General features: G+C 43.3%; 1 protein-coding gene across 4 annotated transcripts in view; it reads right to left on the bottom strand.

The window, feature by feature from the left end:
* Positions 1-224: 224 nt before the first annotated feature.
* Positions 225-25140, bottom strand: part of FGF14 (fibroblast growth factor 14) — a 468310-nt gene continuing 443394 nt past the window's right edge. For 3 of the 4 annotated variants that reach the window (XM_004680048.2, XM_012723296.1, XM_004680049.2), the window contains 3 exons: positions 7323-7521; positions 4124-4246; positions 225-3069 (listed from right to left, as the gene is read on the bottom strand). In XM_004680048.2, coding sequence (XP_004680105.2) covers positions 2948-3069; positions 4124-4246; positions 7323-7521 — 444 coding nt within the window. In that variant the 3' untranslated portion in view covers positions 225-2947. Of the gene's footprint in view, positions 4247-7322; positions 7522-25140 lie in introns of all 4 variants that reach the window. The other variant, XM_012723297.1, reaches the window with a different exon arrangement.

Below are 25140 nucleotides of genomic sequence, written 5' to 3'. Positions count from 1 at the left end.
TTCCTCTGGGCTTTTCAAAAAATGTTGACCAAATCCTTATAGTCTAAGAGGAGAGTCATCATACCCCACTGCTTTCCTGGACTCCTTGAGCTAAAATAGATTCCTGCAATATACTGAAAGAAAACTTTCCACTTAATACGAACACAATCTCAGCCAGCAAGAGTGACCCATATAGAAAACCATGAAAGATAATGATAATAATAAAATAAAAGCCTTTGTTCACTGTCATTGTCAGACTTTGAAACCCTAACTACTATTCAAGAGGGTCACCAGGCTCTGGGTATCCCTTTCTGAGCTAAGAAACTCAAAACCCCAAAGGTATTTTGTCACAGTAATATAATTTACATCTGGAATCTGGATCTTGACATCTCTGCCTTTTTAGCTCAACTGCTTTCTCTGGATAATCTTTTTCTGAAAGAAATTTGAAAATAATTTTCATCTTTTAAGACGGATTTCCTAGGCAGTCACAGTCCCATTCTGGTCTCTCTAGCAAATATTAATTATCACCGTCGTAGCAGGGAGAAAACTTTACATGAAAAGATACATGTCTAAATTAAAGAAATACTCCACTCCCCCCCGCACCCTTGTTCATCTCTTAAAAGAGAACTAAAACCAATATTGTTCATGCTGAAGGAAAAAAAAAAAAAAGATGGTTTTAATTAAGCGGCTAGCTTAGGTGTGATCATGACATTTGGCTCACTCTGCAAGGGGCAAGTAACTGGAAAGACCAGGGGCAGGAGTTTTCTGGACCACTGTAAAGCTCTGGAAGTCACTCCCACAAACACTCAAGGCGAGCAGACATTCTGAGTGAGCATTTACATCTCCAGGGTTTGTCTTGAAATAATGCTTAACTCCAGTTCACTCTTTACATGGGCAGGCCATGTGCATCTCTCCTATCATTTACCAAGTAAAGTTGTGACAAATCGTTTCAGAAAACAAACAAAAGCGGTGTTACTTGAAATGCCAAAACAATGCACATTCCCGAGCATTGTTGAGGGACGATGGGGTGGGCAAAACAATCAGCTACCACAAGAAATCAGTAGAAACAACCCGCCCACACCAGCTATGTGTGCAAAAGGAATGTGCTATTTGAGATATTTGAAACTGACTCATGTCCATGGAAATACAGAACACACAGACTGTAAGTACAAATGAATTCCATCAGAGTTACCACACAGAACATCAAGAGTGATGGATTGCACTTATTTTAATAACAACAAACGTAGTTTTTGAGGGGAAAATGCTGGCGTCTTATCCCCAAAATATCGCAAGAGAGGTATCAAAGAGCTAAAATTTTCTTTGGCATGATAAAAGGGGCAAATGAATTTACCAGCTTGTTTACATGATACTTCTCTCTACGTGGGGATGCAATGCCATTTGTTACATAAAGATGTTTGATGTTTCTTGATAGGCCTCATATAAATATTTTATTCAACATGTTGTATTTTTGAATACAACAAATCATACTGGACAAAGAAACTGTACAATACAGACTGACTTTGTGTGTAAGTCGAGTAATACAGACCGACAGTTCTTAATACGCAGGTCCCATTGCATGCAGTCATCAGACCTGTCCTCGCCCCATGCAATGGTGAGACCAGACACAACATGAAAATGGTCTAACTAAATCACAGGTCACAAAGCCCCTCTGCGATATGTCTAAACATAGAGTAGTAGAAGGTATGTCGACATCGTTTCACGGGGATAGATCCCCTTACAGATGAGTCGTTAAAAAAAATAAAATAAAAACCATACAAGAAGTGCACATTTACAGAACTCTCAGAACTTACAAACACAAAGCCTGTCTTAAGTTTAACCAAGCTAGCAGGGGAAAAAGAATTTAGCAAGTAGAGCTGACAAGGTGAGAAATAGGTGGGGTTGTTTGATGTGTGAGTGTGGTGTAAATGTGTGCACGTGTGTGGGGGGGCAAACAGTGGCTATAAGCCCCTCTAACTGGAATTTCAAGTTATATTATTTATAGTTAGTCGTACATTATCAAATACAGTATTCCATCAATAAACCATACTAGTCGGATAATGAGATTCTAGTGTTTTTTAACTTATTTTGTTAAGAATGATGGATTTGTAAAGGATGGAAAGAGAGAGAAGTCATGAGGGGTCAGAGAATCATCTTGTATTTGTTCTTCAGCATCATCGACAATAAATGTACTCAAACGTTATGCTAACTTTTTATTTATTAAAATGGAATCCAATATGAAAATGAAAGAAGCATTAACAGTTAAATTGATACTAAATCTTTAATCAGCTAAGCAGGCCAACATTTTTGATGCTGGGCAAGGGCTGTCGTGTGGACGTAGGAAAGCAGTGGCAAAAGACTTTCCCAGGAAATACAGTGCAGGTGGGGGGCGAGGTGGCGGGTCACCCTCCCCTGGACAGAGTTACAAGAGGCCCGGTACCGTCCCACATCAAGTTTTCTGTAAATGAGGTTAGATTTGGTCTCAGTGAACTCTTTTGAGAAGAAAACATTGAGTTTTATTAAGTACACATACAGTTAACAAATAGATTTCCAAACAGTTGAGCACTGAACATTCGGAAACCCCTTCCACCCAACCTGAACAGCTGCCGAGGCTTCTTGGCCGCCGATGGTCAGCAACTCCTGGCCCTTCAAGAGCTCAGAGTTCAGCAGGCTTCAATTCCGAAGAAAACACAGAAAACAAAATCAAATCGATGGGATGGGCCGAAAACCTGATGGCCGAATGCGTGGGCTGGCGTTTAGCTGGACCTAGACAGCTCTACAGACCGCATTCCGCGGTGGCGGGAAGGCACCCCTCACCCAGCCTCTGGGCCCCCCGGCTGCCGGGGCAGAGCCAGGGGCGTGGACTGGTGATGCACAATACCCGACTCAGCAATGCTGAGCTCAAAAAATATTTTTTCCCCTCATAGGTCCAGTTTAAAAACTTGTCATCGAACACCAAAAATAGTAAAGTCTAATTTAGAACTAACGTTTGCATTGCTGCTGCAGAAAAGGAACACAACAGGCCCTTGCCCATGCTCGGCTGGGGTGAGTCGGAACGCAGCCAGACCCGGGGACGGCGTTCAACTCCGGTTCCTTAAAAACAGGAAGGGTAATGTCGGAAATGGGTGTAGGTAGCGCAATTCTTGCAGGATGTAATTACTGACGTTTCTTTTGTCTTTTTTTTTTTTTCCCAAATAATGAGGGTTAGTAGATGAAAAATGAACCTTAATCAGGCCCACAAGGCCTAGAGTTCTTTGGACCCACTTTCTGAAAAACCAGTGGGTCTTGCTCGCTGGGCAAGGCAAATGTCACCGTTACCAGTAAGCTTGTGATATGTATAAAACACACACGCACACGAAGAGACTAGAGGGGCCGTCAAACGCCAGGGTGGACAACTCTCCACCGCCGGCTCGACCCGCTGCTCACCCCGGCCACACCCACGTGGGGAGCCCAAGTCCCTGGCACTGGGCCGGGGGCCCATGTGTGTTTGCTCGCTAGTGGGAGCCGCAGACCGCCCTCCTAGTCTTCAGAGATGCGATTGGTAATGGGAGGGGTGGAGGCTTCCTGATCCCCTGCTCGCTCTCGGAACTAAGCCCACTGCCACACGGGAGCGCTCGAGGACACCCTCCCTGCCACGGGCCCCAGACGGCGAGGCGGCACCCCGTGGCCGCGGGGCGAGGACACATCCAGAACAGCACAGGTTTACAGCGGCTAACTAGAAATTACTCAAGAGTATTGGTGTGCGACAAAATCGAACTGAAACACATGGATTTCGGCTGAAACAGGACTCAAAAAGGGTGATGGGTAGCTGTCAGCAGGCAAGGTGTTGAGTGTACTTGTGAAGGATGTCATTCACATGAAGTGTCACAGTCACAGAAAAGATATTAAAAAGGCATTCCATATCTGGCAGGGCATTCCATGGTCTGAGTGGAGCTCGTTATCTGGGTTGTCTTCTTGCCGTGGGGGCGCAACGGGTGGGGGTCAGGCCGCTGGCAACCAACAAGTTCGAGACTGCAAGGAGCCAGCCTGGGCTCGCCTCCCGCTGCTGCCCGGCCCGGGGGCAGGAATGTCCGGCAAGGACACATCCCTCGGCCGGGCCCCCCGGGCGAGTCAGTCTCCGCGCCCGCGTCAGGCTATGTGGTCTTACTTTTGTTGACTGGTTTGCCGCCATTCATGATGGCCGACGCGCTTGTGCTTTTACTCGGCGTCACCCCGGCCTTCGGGACCGTTTCTCCAACGTCATGCAGAGACGGTTCTCGGTACATGGCAACTAGTGACGGGCGGGAGGGCACCGAGGAGGAAGAGCAGAAAGGACAAGTTACCCGCCTGGCCCGGGAGGGGCAGTCCACACACACACACACACACACAGGCCGGGCCCTGGGCCCAGCCCATTCTCGCAGAGGCAACCCCCTGGCACGGGGGTTTCCTTTGGGGAGGAGGAGGACGTGGCCGTGCCCCAAACGGAAGACATTCCTTTCTCATATTCCCTGGTGTATGAGCCTAAAACGGGCACGGGAGAGAGTGGGCTTGTGCCTGGGAGAGACGGCTGAATGGAGTTACGCGGGTCCCCCGCGCCCCCACCTACGACATGCCTGCGCCCGCCCGCTGCAGCTCCGGGAAGGGGAGCCTTTCACCTAATTCTCTTTGCACAGCAGGACAACTCAGACACCCTGAACACACGTGGACCACTCACTCCCAGTCCTCTTGCCAACTCCAGATCGTTTACTCCTAGGTCATGAAACTACCTGTCGCTCAGGTGGTTCAAAAGCAGCAGAGTCCCTTCAAAGTCTCTCTACAAAGCAACAGCCAAGAATCTCCCACCCCCAAGCCAACGCCTCTGGATCAGTGTCCAGATGCAACCCCCACTCCCAATCCCAGGAAGAGCAGCTGTGGGAAAGAGTAGTTTCTTTTTCTGAAATACGAAAAAATGGAATAATTGATGCCAAAACAGGCAGACGCACAGACTGAAAGTGATGGTACGTGAGTCCCAAGGAACTGTCCGAGTGACATCCGGGGACAGAATCCATCACTTGTGGGCTTTTTAGACAAGGAATTCCAGGGAATCTGGGAAAGAACATTCAGAAGTGACCAATGTCACTGTCCTCAGAAATACAAGTGACTTCAAACTGCCCTGCCTGCTTTCTAGGCTTTTGGAAGTTTCTGGTGGTGTAGGAAGAGAGCGTGAGTTGGGTTCGGATGGACTGCCAGCTGTGTCCGCCATGTGCAGGCCCACAGGAGGCTACCTTTTGCCTCAATGCATCATGGGATGTTCCAGTGGCACATACATTTGAAAGTACATGTGCACCTCGGTCCTGGGCTGCGCAGGTAGTAACAGGATCCACCCATGTCTGTCGCTCCCAGTGCTAGTGACACCAGGAGGTTCCAGACACCTCAGCGATTGCCTGGATTATCTGTGAAGTTGTGTGAGAGACGAGCCTCGGTAATCAATCCGGGCCTCGTCGGTGCTAACCTTCCAAGGCCATCATCACTGCCCAGATGGGTTTTGAACGTGTGAGATGTATTTTCCTCTATGTGAGAACCTTTGTCATTATCTGAATTGTTCTTAGAGCACTTCGGCTCTTGACAATGTGTCAATTCTTGGACAATGCTGTTTCTTCCTGGTATAGAGCTACATGTCCAGCTCACACGCACACACATCGGGGAGCTGTGTGACGGGTGTGACAAGCACACAATGTACCGCGTCTCTAGAGCCGCGCATGTTTCCTGCTGGATGGCCAGAAGGGCTGGTTTCCAGATGTTTCCTCAGTTAAGAGACATAAATAGGCCCTTTGAGTATTAGTTGTATTTACACATCTAAGAGGTGCGGTTTTAGAAATTTAGTCAGTTCTTTTCTGTTTATATTCAAGACAAAATCTAATGAAAAGAGACGAAGCCAGGGCATGAACATGGTTTTTGTAGAGCTGCTGTGCATCAAGTTTTACAATTGTACACTTGTACTCAGAATCCACTTAAAATAATAAAACAAAATCATGGATACATTATTTTGGAGGAATAGAGACACCTTCTAATTTCTTTTTTTCTTTAACTCCAATTTTCCTTATAATCTACTGTATAATTAAAATAATTCATTCATATTTCATACTCTGGCAAAATTTTCCCTTTCCTAGACAGGCCTGGTGGCCAATTGTTTCGGGAAATAATTTCTTCTAGAGGCAGATTTAATTATTGGTGATAGTTACTTAGCATCACTGAAATCGCAAAGATGGCATTCACCAAGAAGAGTGGTTTAGGCAGACTAAAAGCTGAATTATAAATCCAGTGATAATTAAGAATTAACTTTCAACATTTCAAATGACTTTGATCCTATTTAAAGAAAAGGAACTATAAAACCAATGGGCATTTTCTCTTGATGGCTATGTCTTTCCTGTATGATGAGAAATAAAAGAGAACCCAAATGTCTAACTAGCAGCCTTACGGTTATTATAACAACTGCCTTACTAGCTAGTATAATTCTCTGCAAGAAAAAGACAGTTGAATACAAAGCATTTTTGAAAAGCCTCACTGTTAATGGTCTTCTCGTTCCTAAACCAATGTTACATAGATGAAAGTAAGCATCCTGAAGGGGCAAGGTGTGGATGTTTCTGATTCATTAACAAAACTTAGCAGCTTGCTCTCTGGGAACCTCGTCAAAGCAAATGCAAAGAGTTCATTGTTCACGGGGGACTGCAGATGAATTCATTATCTTAGTAAAGGAAGGTGCCTCCACTCCTGAATTTACTGTCCACTCATGGATTTGAACAGGGACTCTGCAGCACCGACAAGGTCTTTAAGGCCACATGATTAATTCTTCATTTCCTGTGAACGTAATCCACCATTGTGTGATTACTTGCATCAACATAACAGCAAGGACAAACACTTTTACTGCAAAATACTCCAGGCTTAGTGTTCCTACTGTCCTGACTGCTCCAGATTTATAATATCACTACAGATTCTTAAAAAGAAAATGTTTTTTGAATTAAGACTATTCGGGGTTAGAAAAGTTGGGGTAGTGAGGGTCTGAGATACAAAAAGTGAGCAAGAGGGTGTTTCCTGGCATTCTGCAAATGTAATGGGCTAGCTGAAAACAGCTGAGTATATTCGATGCCTGGGTACATGCCATCGGCTTGGGCATCTCTGTGCAGACAGATCCTCACATGACCTATTTACAGTAAGTGCAGGAAAGGCACGGGTCTTCAAATCACAGCTACACAGACACCCGCTGATCACCACCCAGATCCAGAGAAAGCACCTCTGTCCTCCAGGGGTCCTTGTCCCAGGGTTTAGTTATGGGTGTGAAACAGGAAATGTGTGATACAGCCGACAGGGGGCGCACACACCACACTCACCTTCCAATGGCTTGGGGAGAAAATGAGCTGCTGGCTTGGTTTTCTTTACTCTGTTTCCTTTCATAACTTGCCCTTCCTTATTCAATCCCAAAAACCAGGCTCTACCAGATTCCTGTTGTCTGTACAGCATAGATGAGTAGATTACATAATAGTTTTCAAAAACAGATTCTTTAAACTTGCATTCAGGGGTAAAAAGTTCCTGTGGAGAGAAGGGGAGAAGAGAGTTAGAGAGAAGAACAGAAGCAGCCCTGGGCCTGCAATCACTACTCCAGAAACTGACACACAATGGCACTGAGCAGGCTTGGCCAGGGACAGCCAGACCTTGATGGGTGTTACTGCATATGCTAACTGTCCATACACCTTTCCAATACTCGCTGAATAGAGCAACTGGCTACTATTGAGAATATTTATCTATCCTTCCATCCATCCATCCATCCATCTCTCCAGCCATCATCAATGTATCCATCCATTATCAATATATCCATCCATCCATCCATCCATCCATTATCAATATCTCCATCCATCCATCCATCCATCCATTATCAATATATCCATATATCCATCTGTCCATCTATCCATCCATCCACCCACCCATTATCAATATATCCATCCATCTACCCACCTATCTGCCTAAGCAAATGCCTGGATGCTCTTCAATAGGAAAACAAAAGATACATTAAACTCAAAAAAGTTTCAATTAAACAGAATACAATTCAGCCAGTGACTAACCAAGGACACATCAAAGTAATTCACAATAAACTAAACAGAAATAAGTTTATATCAATATTGGCTCCCTATCAGGTAAGTCATTCACTGGAAGAATTTCATTAAAATCCTTGTGATTAAAGAAAGGGACAGTATAATTTAGTATTCTGATGACAGCCTTGTTACAGAATGGGTGTCTGTGAAAGAAGGGGGGAAGAATGGGCATCACAATTCCATCCCTCCCCACTCACAAGCTGATGGGGGGTAGAGTGTTATGTCAGTGGGCATGGGGCAAAGGAGGTGGGAGATGTGTGGAGAGGAGACCTGGAGAAGAGAGAGATGGTGAGAGGCACAGGGCCCGTCCTTGGCAGAGACAGCAACAGCCAGCACCTTCACTTCGTGGCGTGTCATGTACTAGATGCTGAATTCGGGTCGCTCCTTCAGTCCCAGCTCTTTGGGACCTGCTTGCTCCCTGCCTGTGGTTCCCATCAGAAAGTCCCTGAGGCATGTGGCATGTGACAAGTTTTTGGGCTTCACTGTCCCTCTTTGGGCTGAGCCTATTTGTGCCATGAGAGCTGCACACATGTCTGTCTGCTTGGGAAGCTATTATTCGAAGTCCCGTTCTCTCTCTCTCTCTCTCTCTCTCTCTCTCTCTCTCTCTCTCTCTCTCTCTTGCTCTCCTTTCTTTTCTTTTGTGTGTGGAAGGCCAAACCCTTTCAGAATGTACCAAATGGAGTTTCCCCTTAATGGTTTGGAGGCCCTAGGTAGCTGTGCAATTAAAGTACAAACTCACTTTATGAAATAGAAGTGGGATCATAGATGGGATGATGGTTCTGCAAGAACCATCAAGAAGGGGCCTGGCAGGGTGTGTCTGGAGAACTATGATTAGCCTGTCACTGGCATACAGGTTTGTCAGGCCAGAAGTGGGGATGATGTGGCAGGATGGTAATTGCAGAAATGAGGTGAAGGTTCCGGGCCACTCTGGTAGACAGGTCAGACTTCTTACAAGCAAGAAGTAAGCATGCAGAGTTACTGAATCCCATAGCTTGGTTAGTATTTAATACACAAAAACCTTTTGTCAATGTAGAGGCTTTTGAATGGCCCAGTCTCTTGTGGAAGAGACTTGAACATTGCATATATACGTCCTTTTTAGTAATTTCTATAATATATATATAGTAATCAACAATGCACACACTAAGGGGAGAAATACGACCAGGATTATGACGTACTATTAAATTGAATTCTGAAATTCCTGGAAACTAAGAAATAAAGGGACAGACTACATGTTCTAAGAATTATTGGAGACAGGACATATTTTCTTTCTTCGCACTGACACCTAAAATGTATTCCCTTGTGGCCCTCCCTGGTGGTGCAGCGGGTTAAAGCACAACACTAAGAAGCTGAAACCACTTCCGCATGAGTTCGATTCCCGCCTGCCCCGGAGGTGACCACATGGCGCGACAGACCTCTCCTGACCCGCCCGCTGCTCCCCTCAGCAGTGTACTTCGTCAATCTGCCTGTTCTGCTCCCCACTCTGTCTCTGGTGAAGTCTTTTGCCACCTCTGAGTCTCTGGCCTGTACCCCAGTTCTGTATGCACAAATAAATAAATCTTTAAAAAAAAAAAAGTATTCCCTTGCAAGGTAAGAAATATCATTGACCAAATTGTAACAGGGAGTCCCCAGGAAAAGGGAAGGTTCCAGGTTCCCTGCCCCACCCAAAGGAGGGTGGAGCTGAGCAGAGAAGAATCTGGAGAGGAGACTGGAGAAGAAGGAAGCAGGATGGAGCCAGAGAGACAAGTGAAGCAGCAGCCGTTTCTTGGCCCTGGACTGGGTGACACAGGTGTGGGCGAGAGACCCGTGGGAGGTGACGGTGGCAGCGTTTATCTTGATGTTGATGTTGCTCTTTTCCTCCCAGACTTGTCTGTCCGTTGCTGACCCTTTTCTGTGGGTGCCCTTCAGAAGGTGCTTTAGACTGTGGTGGCTTTCAGGCCTTGTTTGGGCCAGTCCCTTTTGGGTGGACTTTTACCCATGGGGGGAGAGGTAACTTTGTGTGTGTGGGTTAGAAGCTATATTCTTTGTCTTTTCTGTATTGCACACTCATTGTATTAAAGTTCCTTCCCATGAAAGGTCTGATCGGTTTCATCTTGATGCGGTGGATGGCAGAGCCTACTTAGAGCGGGCAGATGTGAGGGCTTGGAGAGCCCCTCCCCTGCCCTGTAACAGAATGACCAAATCAACAAAATAAAACACATAAGCAAAGGTGTTCTGGGTGGTACTTGTACAACTAATACAGTCAGAGATCTGTGTTCCAGTCCCACAGTAAGCTTTTGTGGGGACGGCTGCTTGGAAAAGCTCCGCTGATGGACTTGAAATAATTGTGACTGATGATGTCTTCAGCAGGACAAGCGCCACAGTGGCCAGGCAGGGACACTAGGGAAGGGGGACGCTGATACCCTGCTCCCCTGGGAGGGAAAGGTGCCAAGCTCAGCTCTCTCTTTGGTGTTAAAAAGACAGAAGGCCGTGGAAGGAGGCTGTTCCACACACGCTTCCTAGGTCAAAAGACGAGCCTCGCACCTTTAGTAGATCGAATTTTTCCAAGTAAGTAATCGATGCACCTAGGGGAAAACTGTCTATAAGATGACAAGTAGGGCCCTCCCTGGTGGCGCAGCGGGTTAGGACGCAGCACTGCAAGCTGGCCGCAGCATCTTCAGTGCGAGTTCGATCCCCCACTGGGAGGTGACCCACATGGCCCAGCAGACCTCTCCTGTCTCCCTGCTGTTTCCCTCAACAGTGTGCTTCACTGATCTGCCTGTTCTGCTCCCCACTCTGTTTCTCACTGCCCCTGAACCTCTGGCTTGTACCCCAGTTCTGAATAAATAAATAAATCTTTAAAAAAAAAGATAACAACTAGCTCTTGGGGGATTTTTTTTTTTTTCAATATACTGTGGACCAAGGGCCTGGGACGGGGTGAGCCTGCCAATGGAGAGCAGCAGGAAAAGTACTAACTCCACTGCCCCAACTTCCACTTGCCTAACCCATGATGGCCCTGGCGAGTTTCTGCACTGTCCACGCCAATCTGAGAGTGTTTAATGAAATTTAAATTACAATATAGGCCCTCCCCGGTGGTACAGGTGGTTAAAACACCGCACTCTGAAGCTGTCCATAGCCACTGCAGCACAAGTTTGATCCCTGGTCAGGGAGCTGACCCACATGGCCAGGCAGACCTCTTCTGACCCCACCCACTGCTCCCCTCAGGAGTGTGTTTCAGTTAATCTGCCTGCTGTGCTCCCCACTCTGTCTCTGGTGAATCCTCTCACCCCCCTTACCTCTGTCCTGCACCCCTGCTCTTGTATGGGTAAATAAATAAATCTTAAAATAATTCCATTATAAACTCTTTGAAATTACCAAAATGAAATAGTAAGGAGTTCGCTGTTTCTCCTTGTCATCTTGTCTGTCTATATTTAGAACCTTCAACACCACCACAGTAAAATCAACAGTTGAGTTCAGCAGAAGCTGAAATATTAATCTGTATCATTGCCAAACTAAATCATGGAATCACAGAAGAGAAAAACACAACAATTAAATCACAAAAATTCCACATCTCCTTTTATGTTGAGGTTGTTTTGGAAATGAAGCCCATCCGCGGCATCTTTATTATCTTAGCAGTAGTACAGAATTCCTGTTCTGAGAGACAGGTCTTTGTTCTGGAAACTCCCCTTCCCCAGGCCCTTTGCATCCACAAAGCCAGGTTCCCAGGCTCAAAGGAGAGGGTGGGGGGAGCAGGGCCAGGAGCCATGATTCACAATGTGCTCACCAGCCATAAATCCAGGTCCTGTGTTTTGTTGTTTTCTTAATTGGTTGTTACTGGAGTCCCATAATTTTACAGCCTTGCTAGTGTTCTGACATTCGCGTACAGTCACGTAACTCTGCCACCCCCAAAGGAGCTGCAGACCACCCCACCGAAGTCCCTTTTTCATCCCTCTTCCTCCCCAAGCCAAAGACCTATGGTCAGTCTCCAAGGGCTGGTTTAAAGTCTGTCTGACAAAGACAGAACATTTATCCACACACAATATCTACCCACTACATCTCTGACATAGCTGGAACCTCAGAACTAAAAGTGGCCTTGAGACTGTAACTCAGCAAACGCCAGCTGCAACCCAGCTTGTGGACCACGGACAGACTGACAGCTGCTTCCTGTCCTGGTAAATTCGCGACACAAAGTTCAGAGCGGAGTGTTTGAGACAGACTGAGAATTTGAGACGGAAGGCCTGCAAAGTTGGAAATGCTTGTTTTTGGCTCCTCTGCCGAAAAATGTTACCAAGCCCAGTCTAAGGTAAACTGAGGATTTTGCAACCTAGAGAAATGGGCCTGTGGGTGGAGGATTTGAGACTCTACATCCCTCAGGAGATGAGTGTTCCTAAATTAAGCTTGAATTGCTTTTCAGAAAACAAACGTCACACTTTTCATCAGCATCACTTTCATGCCTGGAAATCTTTGTGGCGTGTTATGAGCTGGGCTTCCGTGAGGAGTATGCCGTGGTAGCCCACAAACTGTGTTGGTCTCCTGCATCGCCTCTGGGGTTCTAGATGACTACACGAAAACTACGTCACTTACTGAGGAAAATAGGGCTCCCCAAGGTATTCACAAGAGGCCGGTCTCGAGCACGTCACTTTGGCAAAGGGCCGTCAAGGGCTGCAGGTGCAGGAGGGACCAGAAACTTGCAGCATCTGGTCTCCATCACACCATTCGTCTCCTTCCTCCCGTGAGTCCTCTCAGGGAGCCTCGAGTCCGGGGCTTCCTCCTCAGCTCGGGAATCTGCTCTGATGTCCATTTACTTTAGAATTTATACCCATGTAGATTCTCTCTACGTATGTAATTAAATGTGTCCTTTTCTTCTGCACTTAATCTGTTTGATTTTATTTCACTCCTTGATCAGCTTGAGAAGCCAAGACACTGGCGGGGGAGGAATCTCCCTGCCTCTTCTGTCCCTCCAGCATCTACAGGTTCCCTAAGCACGGGCATGGCACCACCTGTTCCAAGGGAAAGCAGGCATGCTCTATGTTTATAGCACTTTAGAGTCAGGATTCACTGTTGGAATGCAAGTCAATGCCAAAATAGGTTAAAAAGTGAGAACAGAGAGATGAGCAAATGGCGCAAATTGCATAATAAATAATGGCCATTAGCAGTCTATTAACCTCAACATTCTAGAATCAGCAAAACACTCAGCCCCGGCCATCAACAACCTGACTAACCCTGGTTTCTTCTGAATAGCTTTTCCCAGACTAAAACTGAGAAGAGGACACCTCAGATTCCAAGTTCTTGGGAATCTAATGATAAGCTGAACTATAAATTGCAATCTATGGTTATATTTATAAACTCAAAGTTGAATTAAAAGAGCAATCCAAATGTTAGTTGCTATCACGGATGTTAGTGGTGATTAAATTTTCCTTAACAGGCTTCAACTTAATTGGATACACCTGTAGGTGAAATCCCAGCGACTCACCGAACCTGTATTCTGAGTCTTTTCTTTCCCTTCATGTTTTTGGCAAAAACTCCAGTCCATTAACTTTTATTCTGAGTTCAGTGGAGGTTCACTCCGCTTTTCTTCCTTTTCTATACTAATATATTAATTATATCTTTTAAGATACTGCTCTGACATTACGCAGATCTTTAAAACCAAGATTGCATAGGAAGGGAAGACAGTCTGATCTTTTAGCAGATTTCAGTCATGAATTTTGAACCAAAAAATTATTTGTAGTTCACATTGCCAAGCAGACAAGTTTGCTGACTAATAATTTGAATTATATGAAATTTACATAATCAATATTTATAATATCAGACTGTGAGTAATGCTCACAAGATAAATAGTGTATTGTGTGTGTACTGAGAACTAAAGAATGCTTACTTGTATATGTGTCTAAGAGGCAGCTTTTATTTGATGACAGAACTCTGGGATTTTCAGTCTATTTCCACCCATGAAGTGGTCTCCACAGTACTCACATGTACAGGCCTGAAGCTGCTACTTAGTTTCCAGGGAGACAAAATTGTAAATGCAGGCATATTTTATTGGGAAAGATACTATTTGACATTTCAAGATGTTATACATGCATATATGTAAATAAGTAATTATATGTATATATACTCAGACATAGTACTTAAGCATATTGAATTTTACTTTGTTATATTTAATAGGTATTTCCTTTTTATGGTATTGCCATGGCTTTAGAAAATGAAGCAGAAACATTATTATAGTGATTAAATATTAAACAATTTAATGTATTAAAATAAGTATGCATTTTATATGTTCAAGTATATTTATATAAATATGTACATAATAATTTTTAATGAAGGATGTACATACCCTTGCTATTCAGACCAAACGGAAGCCTCATTATCAGGAAACTTGTTAGAAATACTTAATCCCAGACCCCATCACAGTCCTACTGAATCATAATTTGCATTTTAACACAACCTCAGGTGTTCTGGGTGCAGTTAGGTCTTGGCGAGTAGTGACATATATTCCTATTACCATAAAGAATAAGCTAACAAATGATCACACAATTTTTGGAAATATGACTACTACCACTTTTAATGTATAATTTATTAAAATAAGAAAACAGAAATGTAAAACTTATGAAATATTTATAGAATGTCTTTAAGAAATTTTTCAGATTATAAGTAAAAATATGTTCCAACTGGTTTTATAATGTTAAATCTGTTTTCTCTAGAATATAGACATGTATAAATTCCTAAAATAATAATGCTTATAACATGCACAGATGGTTTCAGAGCTATAAATATTAGCCAAAAAAAAATCACAAAATAAATACTCTTGTGACAGTATTGATTCATAAGGCCTACAGTTGGCTGAAGCTGTTAGTTTCAAACGGGAGCCTAAAGAAATGTCTCTCTATGGTCTGTTGACCATGTCAGAACTTCAGAAAAGGTCGTGGTTGATTCTTGAGAAAGAAACTGAGTGGGAAAAAAAACAACTGAAATCAAGGAAGTATTGATCCAAGGACACTCCAGCCTCACACACCATCAGTGCTCAACAGCGGGTGTGCGACGTCACAGCTATCACCATCACATCATGTTACTGACTACAGTTCACACCTAAATTGTGCCCACTGGGCACCGTCCTCAGCACTTTACATAATCAACTAATTTAATCTTCACGTAATCCTACGGGATCGGCGCCATTATCACCTCCATTTTAGGAATGAAAACACTGCACAGTGAGGTTAGGTAACTTGCCCAAGTACATTTATAAATATATCTAACTACTCCTACTCATTTATTGTATTATTCAGTGGAAAAGATTTGCTTTTTTAGACGTGTGCAAATGCAAATTTTGCAGGTCAAATGCAAAATTGGCTTGAATACTTCAGTGCGCCCTGGACCGACGCCCTGGTGCATGAGACTTGCCCTCCCACTGTGAGCTGAGGTGAAGACAAGGTTGGCCAGCTCCTTTGCAGTCGGGTCTGCCTTCCTGCCCCGTTCACTGCCATGACCATGTACCTGGGCAGGCCAGCTGGAGGTGAGACTCACCTGGAGCCGAGGCCAGTTGAACCAACCTCTACGACATATCCCAGACATGTCCTGCCAAGATCTGCAGAGCCAGAGCCGCCTGGCAAATCCACCTGATCCTGGGTGCAGGCGGCGCGAAGAGCTCTCCCTGCCTTATGCCCTCCTTTCCAGGGGGTCTGTTACCCAGTACCATGAAGGTGCTTGATAACCGACAGAGATGGCTACTACTTCAAATACATTACTCATTCAACTAAATTCTACGGCTGCTCTTTATATCTGGCTACTTATGCACAACATGTGGCAGAAAACAACGAGGAATGACGTGATCTCAGAGCAGCAGTTGGGAGACATCTCTCAGAATTTAATTGTTCACGGAGAACCAAAAAAGTAGGCACTAAAAGAGTTTCCAAAAATCCAAGAAGACATATGGGTTCTCAATGAATCCTCCTCTTCATTCAACCTGCACATACCTTTTACCCACTGATCAATTAAGGAAACAACGAAAACACACAGGTTGGGCTGATGGCCATCTGTTGCCCCAGAGGAACGTAGCTCATTACTGGCATAAATTCCTCTGAGGAAAGTGGGGATGAGGGGCGGAGGGTGTTGTAGTGGGTGGCACTGTGAGTATAAATCGGGTTCTAAGATCAAGTGTGTTCCTCGGCTTTGTCACCTGTTGGCTTCCAGGTGTACACTTCCCCGACATGTGTGGGCACGTATGTTAACTGCACGGGACTCTGCCCACAAGAAGTGGAAAACTCCACATGGCAGGGATCAGATGGATGGATGTCACACATACTGCAGAAAATTTAAATCTTTCAAAATTTCTTTGGACCATCAGGGTGGATGATGTCACAGATGTGAGCAGCATTGTCTGTGCAGAGATTCTTGGTCTGACACATGCGTAGTAGATTCACAGTAGATGTGAGTGACCTCTGCAAGTGAGCAACGCCCCCCCTTCCACCTCAAGAACCTTTCATTTTAGCTATTTGGACTTTGCTATAACACAAGTATCACAAGGTGCCACGTTTATATATGCATATGATGTTACACAGGGGACATTTAGTGAGTTTTCATTTATTGATATGTAATGCCAATACATATCAATATGTGAAAATAATAATCATTTGCAGAGCAAATATGTACACACATATACTCACTAATCATAACAATACTGTAGTATATTAGATGAATGCTTCAACATATTAGAAATGGGTTAATTCAATCACAAATGAAATGTGTTACATAGTCTCTACCATATTGTTTCCTACAGTACACTCCATATGCCTGTGCCCTTCTACAAATTATTTCCTGTCTGCAGTGAAATAAGGAGAGCAGCTGAGCAAAAATATTTGTAGGCTTCTATGTAATCTGAGTATTTAATATTATGTGAATATCAAATAAAACTCTGGGTTTTATTTGGTCACTGAAATTTTTTGCCCCAGTAATTCATCTTGATTACATTTTACAGAAGCATCGTGAAAAGATAAGGAATTAATAAAAACACCTTCAACAAAGTGCAGGGAACATTGCTCTGTTATAACAGGTTAGCTCTGAATAGAAATCCAGTCACTTACTTACTAAGCTCAGACCTACTCAGTGTAAGTCACACTAAATGCTTTGCATGCATTATTGCATATAATTCCTTTCAACACCCCTGTTACTACAGGTTAACCCAGTAGACCCCTAAAAAGGAATCGCAGAGAAGACAGCAACCTCACAAATCTAGGGCATCCACAAGGAAAGTTAGAACAGTTCCAGGATGAAATCTCCTTCCATGAATGACCCTCAAGAAATGATTAGAAAAGGTTTTTAAATCCTCTTGGGTAAACTATTTCAAACATCCTCAAGCCTTCACATTTATTCTGCTCTTTTACCTTATTTCATTACATTTCCCTAATTTCTTCTGAGTGTTGAGTTTGGAATAGGACTTAACTTGGGGTGATGTTTGGCCTCATTTCATTATCTCAAGACATATACTAGGAATTGTAGAAAGAAGTAAAGGGAGATTTTAAAAATAAGGAATAAAGGTGAGTAAGATTTTCAAAGCTGCAGGGGAAGACAAGAGAAATCTGTGTTCTGAGAGGCCCAGGTTCTAACAGTGGCAGTGATGGTGGGTGTGGGGTGGAGAGAAGATACTCTGACAAAGAGCAAATGTAGAAAACAGTTAACTCTGTTTAAATCCAAATAGACAAGGATGTTGTATTTATGCTAACATTTTCAATCCTTTGCTCTAGAATTGTTTGCTAGCCAAAAGAAGAGTAAAATCGGCTGTGCAAATACATACATTAGCGTTTTTAAGCTGAGGCAGTTTGATCATTCCAGCAGCTTTCCTGTGCTGACAAGCCTAGTCTGGTGGCTCTATTTCCCTCCACCAGAGCTTTCTTTCCTTGTACTTCTCAATGCATGTTTTCTTGAGGAACAGAACGCAAAATGGCCAATGCTGAACACTTACTCTGGTAGATGCTGAGAGTAAAATGCACTAGTTTGATTATTTTCTTCCACTTTACTGTCCAATCTGTATTTGGATATTATTCTTACTGTTCTGGCTCTCTCCTTTGGTCTATTTCCATATGCATCTACAAGACTTTTCAACTTTCCTTCCATTAAGTTCCATTTTAAAATAGCCCTTTCCATTAAACATAATTGGCATTAGAGTGTGTGTTGTGGATTTTTCCTAATAAAAATATACCTAGTGAAAGCCATTTATTTTGTAAATGAAGACTAATCCAAACCAGTTACTTTGTAAGTGAAGACTAATCTAAACCAAACCAGAGAGACCAACAGTAACCATCGACCTTAGAAGCCAGTTGCCACAGAAATGGAGGCTTCTAGTCTGCTCTCCAGTGCTCCCCAAATACTGCAGTTTATCAACTAATGTGAATTTATATGAAGCTTTATGATTTTACAAGATCCTTCACATGTTTTATTTGACTTAATAACACTGTTAAAAAGGCCCATAGATGAAAAATAGCATTTTTCATACCGTAGGTAATGGTAGTTAAGTCTAGAGGATATGAATCCTAATCAGCAGTGGGACATGAAGCTTTTATTTCTATCCATGTTGTATTTTACCTACACCTTGATGCTAGCAAATCTTTCCTAATAATGGCAACGTTGGGCCCTCCCTGCTGGCACAACAGGTTGAGGCGCAGCACTGTGAAGCTCTCCGCAGCCCCTGCAGCACGAGCTTGGTTCTGGGCCAGGGAGTGACCCCCATGGCTGGCAGACCTCTCCTGACACTCCCCTGCTCCTCTCAACACTGCATTTCAGTCACTCTGCCTGTTCTGCTCCCCACCCTGCCCCTGGTGAATCCTCTCACCCACTGCACCTCTGGACTCTACCCAGTTCTTGTATGCATAAATAAATTTTTTTTAATTTTTTTTTAGAAAAGGCAAAGTTAAAAATATACCTAACAAATGGGGCTTGAATTTTTTCCCTAGCTTATCAAATACATAATCGTATTAACCTTTACTAATAAGATTCCCCACACCGAGAGAGCCCACTAATGCTGACAGAGAGACTTCAGGGTAATTTAGCCTGATTTTGCTTTACTGTCTAGAAACTCCCCCAACCATGATTTCCCAGATTCTGGTAACCACTTGCTCACTAATTCCAAAAGTAAACATAAAACTTCGAGCACTGACCAGTATGAAGAAGAGAGACAATGGTCATAACTGGAAGGTCTCAGAGTGACGGAGGAGAGTCAAATAGATGCTAAGCATCCCTACTGGATGAAGCTGAAGCCACTTCACTTTGCTTCTGCTGGTCAGTAAATTATTTCTAAGTTAGCACTGAGTTATTTTTATGTTGTATAATGATGGTTTATAGTAATTAATATTAATAATTAATAATTAATAAATTGTATTGTCTTACATTACCAGTTGTTGGTTGAAAGTGGGAAGAATTATTAGTGATTATTTAAAGTTATCAGTAAATAAAAGCCTACTCCTACAAATACTAAACTTCCTGGCCCGTATGTTAGTCAATTTGAAACACTGAATATCGTGAATATATGGGAACATATCTATTGTGCTATACTCAATAATGTCTAAAATTCAGATATTCAGTTATCTATCCAATAGAAATTTGTGGAATTTCTCATATTTGCCAGTCACTGCCTTTGATCTTGAGAGGTAACAATGAGCAAATATGGTGTACAGTACAGGGGAACATTAGATGCTTCTACCAAAGGACATATCGTTCCAAAATTCAACAAATTCTTTTGGAAAAAGAATGACTTCTATGAGAATGCATAACAAAGCTGACCAAGCCTTGGGTTGGCAAGGGAAAACATGAAACCCCGAGTTGAGATATGAAACATTAGTATGTGTTAACTTGGTTTCGAGCAAGTTCAAGAATATTCCTGGAATGGGTGATGTCATCTGCCAAGGCCCTGGGGCAGGAGTGGTGCAGATCATTTTGAAGAACTAAAAGAAAACAGCGCAGCTGGAATGCTGAGTGCGAAGGAGACAGCAGTAGTTGTTGAGATCTGGAAGCAAAGGCAGAGACAGGTGCATGAGATGTTGGTGTTTCCCTGACAATGGTGGGAAGATCCTGAACGGTGGTGTGCAGGAGTGGGCCCCAGTCAGGCAGGCAGTCGGAATGACCGCCCTGGTCCACTTGAGACAGAAGGGTAAGAAGGGAGTCAGTTTGGATACAAGGTGTGGACTCGTCTACTGTGGTGACAGACCAGAGCACTGTAGTGAGAGGGAGAAGGGCGCCTGAGGAAAGGTTTAGGAAGTTGAGCAGGCAGCTGATGTGACAGCAGATGGCAGCTAAGGGGAGGGACTGTCAAGGACAAGGTGCAGGTTTCTTGCTTGTGGAACTGGACGACATTTGGTCTGTGTTCACTGCTGTTTCTGAAAGGTCAGCCACTGCAGGTTTGTATACTTGGGCAAAACAGAGCTTACGTGGCTGACATAATTTACATGGTCGTTGCTTTTTCTAGAATAGGGTTTCATAGTTTTATGAAATGTATTTTAGTTTACAGGGTACTTTCTGTCTTCTTCTAGAATATGGTTTCCTATATCTATAGGACAATTTTGCAATGTTGTATTTGAATTATTTTCTTTAATAATTATTTGAATTACTTCTTAAGTAGCCTGTGTGTGTGTTTCAAGTCCAGAAATCCTCATGCACTTCTAGAATAAAACCAGATCGCATCTTAAAGCTGAGGGAATACTGCTGGTCGCAGAGCAAATGCAATAGAAAGAGAAGGGCCTGGAACTTGATGGGAACAGTTCCTTAAATGTGTCATGGTTTTGTTATTTTTTAAGATCCCGGTGGGCAGACAGAATGTTTTTCATATCACCATTCAAACAGGAAAGGACGGTGACCATTCCATACATCTGAGCTATGGGCAGAAAAATGTGACAGTTGTTTTTCTCAGAACTTTCTTGTGAATATTGGGAACTATATTATTCAGTGAATCAGTGAAACATACAGAATGACCCTGGATATTGTTGAAGACAGTAAAATTTGTGATCTGTCAGAATAACAGGAAACACAGTTCTTATTGATGTCATCTGGCTTCAAGATACTTGTTTCCTTAACAGCAGTTATGGATCCATCACCCAGGAATTCATCTGTCCTTCAAGCACTTATCTGCATGTTCACCATGTCCTCCAGGAGAACAGCAACACGAATTCCATCAGGGCTTCTCTCCTGCTGCGTTAATCCATACACTTTGATCCTCTATTTGCCAACTGTATCTTTCCTGACTGACTTGTGTAAACTTTTAGGTCTGGTGTCATAGATTAGTTCTTCCGCTAACTAGATCAGCCCAAAGCACCATCGGAATAAAAAAGGCCAACCGAAAGGGAGACTCTGGGGAAGGAAAATGAAAAACAAAATAGCAAGCCATACAAGCTTCCCCTGGGGGATGCCCTGATTTACTCTACTTGTAAGGATAATACAAATACAGACACCACATCAACCACAGGTCAGGAAGTGGTCAGAACTGGGTCAATGAATATGCATGTGGTTGCATTCAAGTCATTACAAGAGAGAACTGCAGTGGCTGAGCAGGCTGGCCCTAAGAAAAGGGTGGGACCAAGGTTGAGGACCTGAAGTGAATAGAACTGGAATTGCCCCACCCTGACCTCTTACTAAGATAGATCTTCTTGAAAGCAGCATTAAAATTCTCAAGGAAGCACTTATTACTGCTACATAATTACCAAGTGGGTTTTGATAAGCAGACATGACAGTGTCTGGAATAATCCTGTGTCTCAGCTAGGTTACTTTCCTCAGCTTCAAGCCGTGGGGCCCCAGGGCCTGGTCCGGGCCCCAGGGCCACCAGGACTGGCCCAGGGCTGGTACTTCAGTGCAGATGGCTGCTGACATAGGACACCCCATACAGGTGTCCCGCCTCCTGCCTCAAGGCAGCCAAGTCCCACTAGAATAAAGAAGTAGGGAAGAGTTCCCTGCTTCTCCTTGCTGGAGCCATAACAGAGTTCTGCCTCAGGGTACCTTTCCCTGATGCACTTTTAGCTATCTTATACCTCTAAGTCACGTCATTAAAACACACTTATTCTAATGGTAAAAACCAAACTGCTCTTTTTGCAAAAGATGACCTGGCATTGCCTGTGGTTTCCATTCAATAAGTGAAGAAGCTGAAAAATCCAAGTGACTACTGGTGATGAAAAGGAATGGATAGTTCCTAAACTTGGAGAAAAATCAGTAACAGAACCCTCCTCATTTAACTAGATAGTTAAAGAGCTAAGTGCAAAACACTTCCCAAGAAAAATAGAAGTTAAATGAAACATCTTCCTGTTCAAGTAAAGTACTTCGGGGGAAGATATTATAAATATCACATCAACAGAGTTGGAAGAAAATAGAGAAAAATCAATATTGAAGTATATAGCTATGCAAATATAGTAGAAGCAATGTTACTAATAAAAATCATAAAAGTGTCTAGAACCATAAGTGGTTGAAATTTTTTCTGGGTTTTGTTCAAAAAGAATACAAAAGAGGCATCCTAGTAATGCTTGGATAGTTCCAGTCATCTGTTAGCTCAAAACTTAACGAGGGAAGATTGCAATGAGCAATCCTCAGTGCATCCTCCCCTCCCTGCCAGTTCTAGAATATTCTCTTGTAGCTGGCTTTCTCTATGCCTGTCAGCCGTCTCTTAAATGTTATCTTAAAAGAGAAGATTCAAAGCAGTTGGCTAAAAATAAATGAATGAAATCTTAAACTTTCAAGGAATTCAGAAAAATTGGGGCAGCCTAATCCAAAACTGGGGAGAGAATCGAAGACCCTGCCTGATTACTTGCTTCCTTTATGCACAGGAACTGTCAAACCTTAGCAGGTGGTAGACATACAGGCACATTAGTCATAGAGTTTAGTCATAGTCAAGAATTGGAAGGAAAACCTGAGTGACATCACTGTGAGGCAATTAAATTGCATGTTCTCCTTTTAACTACTTTGCAAATGTGAGTTTAGCTCATATCATTCTTAGACTGTGGTAGTTATAAAACTGTAGTTTGTAAAGTAAGAATTATTTCAATAATGACAAAATAACTAACCTTAAACACAATGCAGTCTTTCCTCGAGTAAATGTTCTCAGTAAAGTACTTAGAACTTGAGAGACTTGTAAAAGTTTTCAGTCATTATTACCAAATCTGTATTAAAAAGCATGCAAAAGGACACAGCTACTATTTTAGCATGGAAGCAAAGCAGATTGATTTCTCTAAGAAAGGTTTCAATTCAGGCTGTGTTCTACTCCTTCAAGAATATAATAGTAATAAAACTACCCATTCTTCAAAGAAATACCTACAGTTTTCTCAAGGCAATCTCTCCTACTGAAGGTAGATGCAATTTAAAAACTGATTCAGACTAATTCATGCACAGAAAACATTATTCCATGTTTTAATAGGTAAGCCTTTTATTAGACCGTGTTCTTTGGCTTGCTGGAAATGGATAACAATGAAAAACATTTGTAGTTGGGAACGCAATTTTAATTACGGTTGTTTTGTTTTGCAAGAGGTTAACTGATTCTCTCTTGGTAGAATTATCCTGGGTTCTAGAGGATCTTTATAACTGTCTAAGAAGTCAACAGCAGTACAATCTACATGTCTTAATAAAACTGGCATGATTCTCTACAAGGCATTTACTATTAGCATTATTGAAAATCAAAGTCAAGCGAGAAATATATAAAGCATTGAGAATGCGAAAGTGTTACTTGAAGTCAAGATGTCACCAAATATGGAATTAATTTTAAACAAAAATAAAGATACTATAAAAAAAATTCGCTAAGCTGATTTTAAAAATAACAGAACTCTGATGCGCAATGAGAGACTTTTACCAGGATTATTGTTAGGGTGTTTCTAAGTTCTTGAGTTCCCTGTGCCTCAGCCAAGAAAGGGCGGCCAACCTGGGCTGACTCTTGGTTGACTTCGTTTCTTAGGGATGGAGCTGCAGTAAGCTCTCTGGTCACAGCCTGACATTCCGGTTGTGCTCTTGTTCTCGGTGTCTAGAGAATCTGTCCAATTTTAAATTCAAAACAGAATGTAACAAAATTCTATAGCCTTTGCTTTATTTTGCTTTTACAACTTGAATTCACAGTTCTGTTTTCTCACATTTTCAGCTATGGCCTTTCAGAGCAGGGTGGAGGGTCACGTTTGAAAAGCAAAAACGAAACAGAGAAAGTACTTTGAAGTTGAAATTTCCACTTATTAATAAGGTCTTTTGCCCTAAAATACAATTTTAAAATGCGATTTCATACCAGCTCAGTATTAAATATCCCTTGCTGACCAGTGGCTGCCTCAGGCCTGTCTCCTTCAGCTCCTCCCTCCCTGTCTCATCTTCCGATGGTTCAGGGTGCTCTGGGGTAGCTGCACCCCCACTCAGGTAAAGGGGGGAAGGTCACTCTCTAGTGGGGTTGACTCGAATTTCCATCTCAACCTTCAACCTTTGTTCTTTTAAAGCTTATTTATTGGCAGTTCTCCGCCTCCCCGTGCCCCGTGCTATGCAGGTGTCCTTCCCACCAGCTCTCTCCCTCCCCTCCACAGGGCAGCAGCCTCCTGCCTGCCCATGACCTGGACTTCTCTTCACTGACTCCCTCAGCAGAGGCTGCTTCCCTGAGGCCGCCCGCCTGCCGCCATGCAGGCCTCTCCGCAAGCCTGTCCCTTTCAGGGCAGCTTCTTCCTGCCCGATTGTGTCTATACAGGTGTCTTATTCTTCTGTCCCTTTTCCTAGTAAACCTGTTCTTTTAAATAGATTTAAAAAAATATATTTATTTATTCACACAGAACTGGGATATAGGCCAGAGGTGCAGGGACCCTGAAAGGATTCACCAGAGACAGAGTGGGGAGCAGAATAGGTATATCCACTGAAATCCACTGCTGAGGGGAGCAGCGGGGGGACAGGAGAGGTCTGCTGTGCCACGTGGGTCACTCCCTGGCTGGGGGTCGAACTCCTGCTGAAGTTTCGTAGTGCTGTGCTTTCACCCAGTGCACCACAGGAAGGGCCCTTAATCTTTAATCTTGAAGAAATGTCGCTTCCATACATGTGAATCAAAAAGATTGATTCCAAAAATCAGATGCAAGTGCAGATTCAGGGTTCTCTGTTTTGTGTCACAGATGAA

This window comes from Condylura cristata, unplaced genomic scaffold (assembly GCF_000260355.1).
Source record: "Condylura cristata isolate star-nosed mole 26May11 unplaced genomic scaffold, ConCri1.0 scaffold00010, whole genome shotgun sequence".
Taxonomy (NCBI): domain Eukaryota; kingdom Metazoa; phylum Chordata; class Mammalia; order Eulipotyphla; family Talpidae; genus Condylura; species Condylura cristata.
This window is presented reverse-complemented; position numbering and strand designations above follow the sequence as displayed.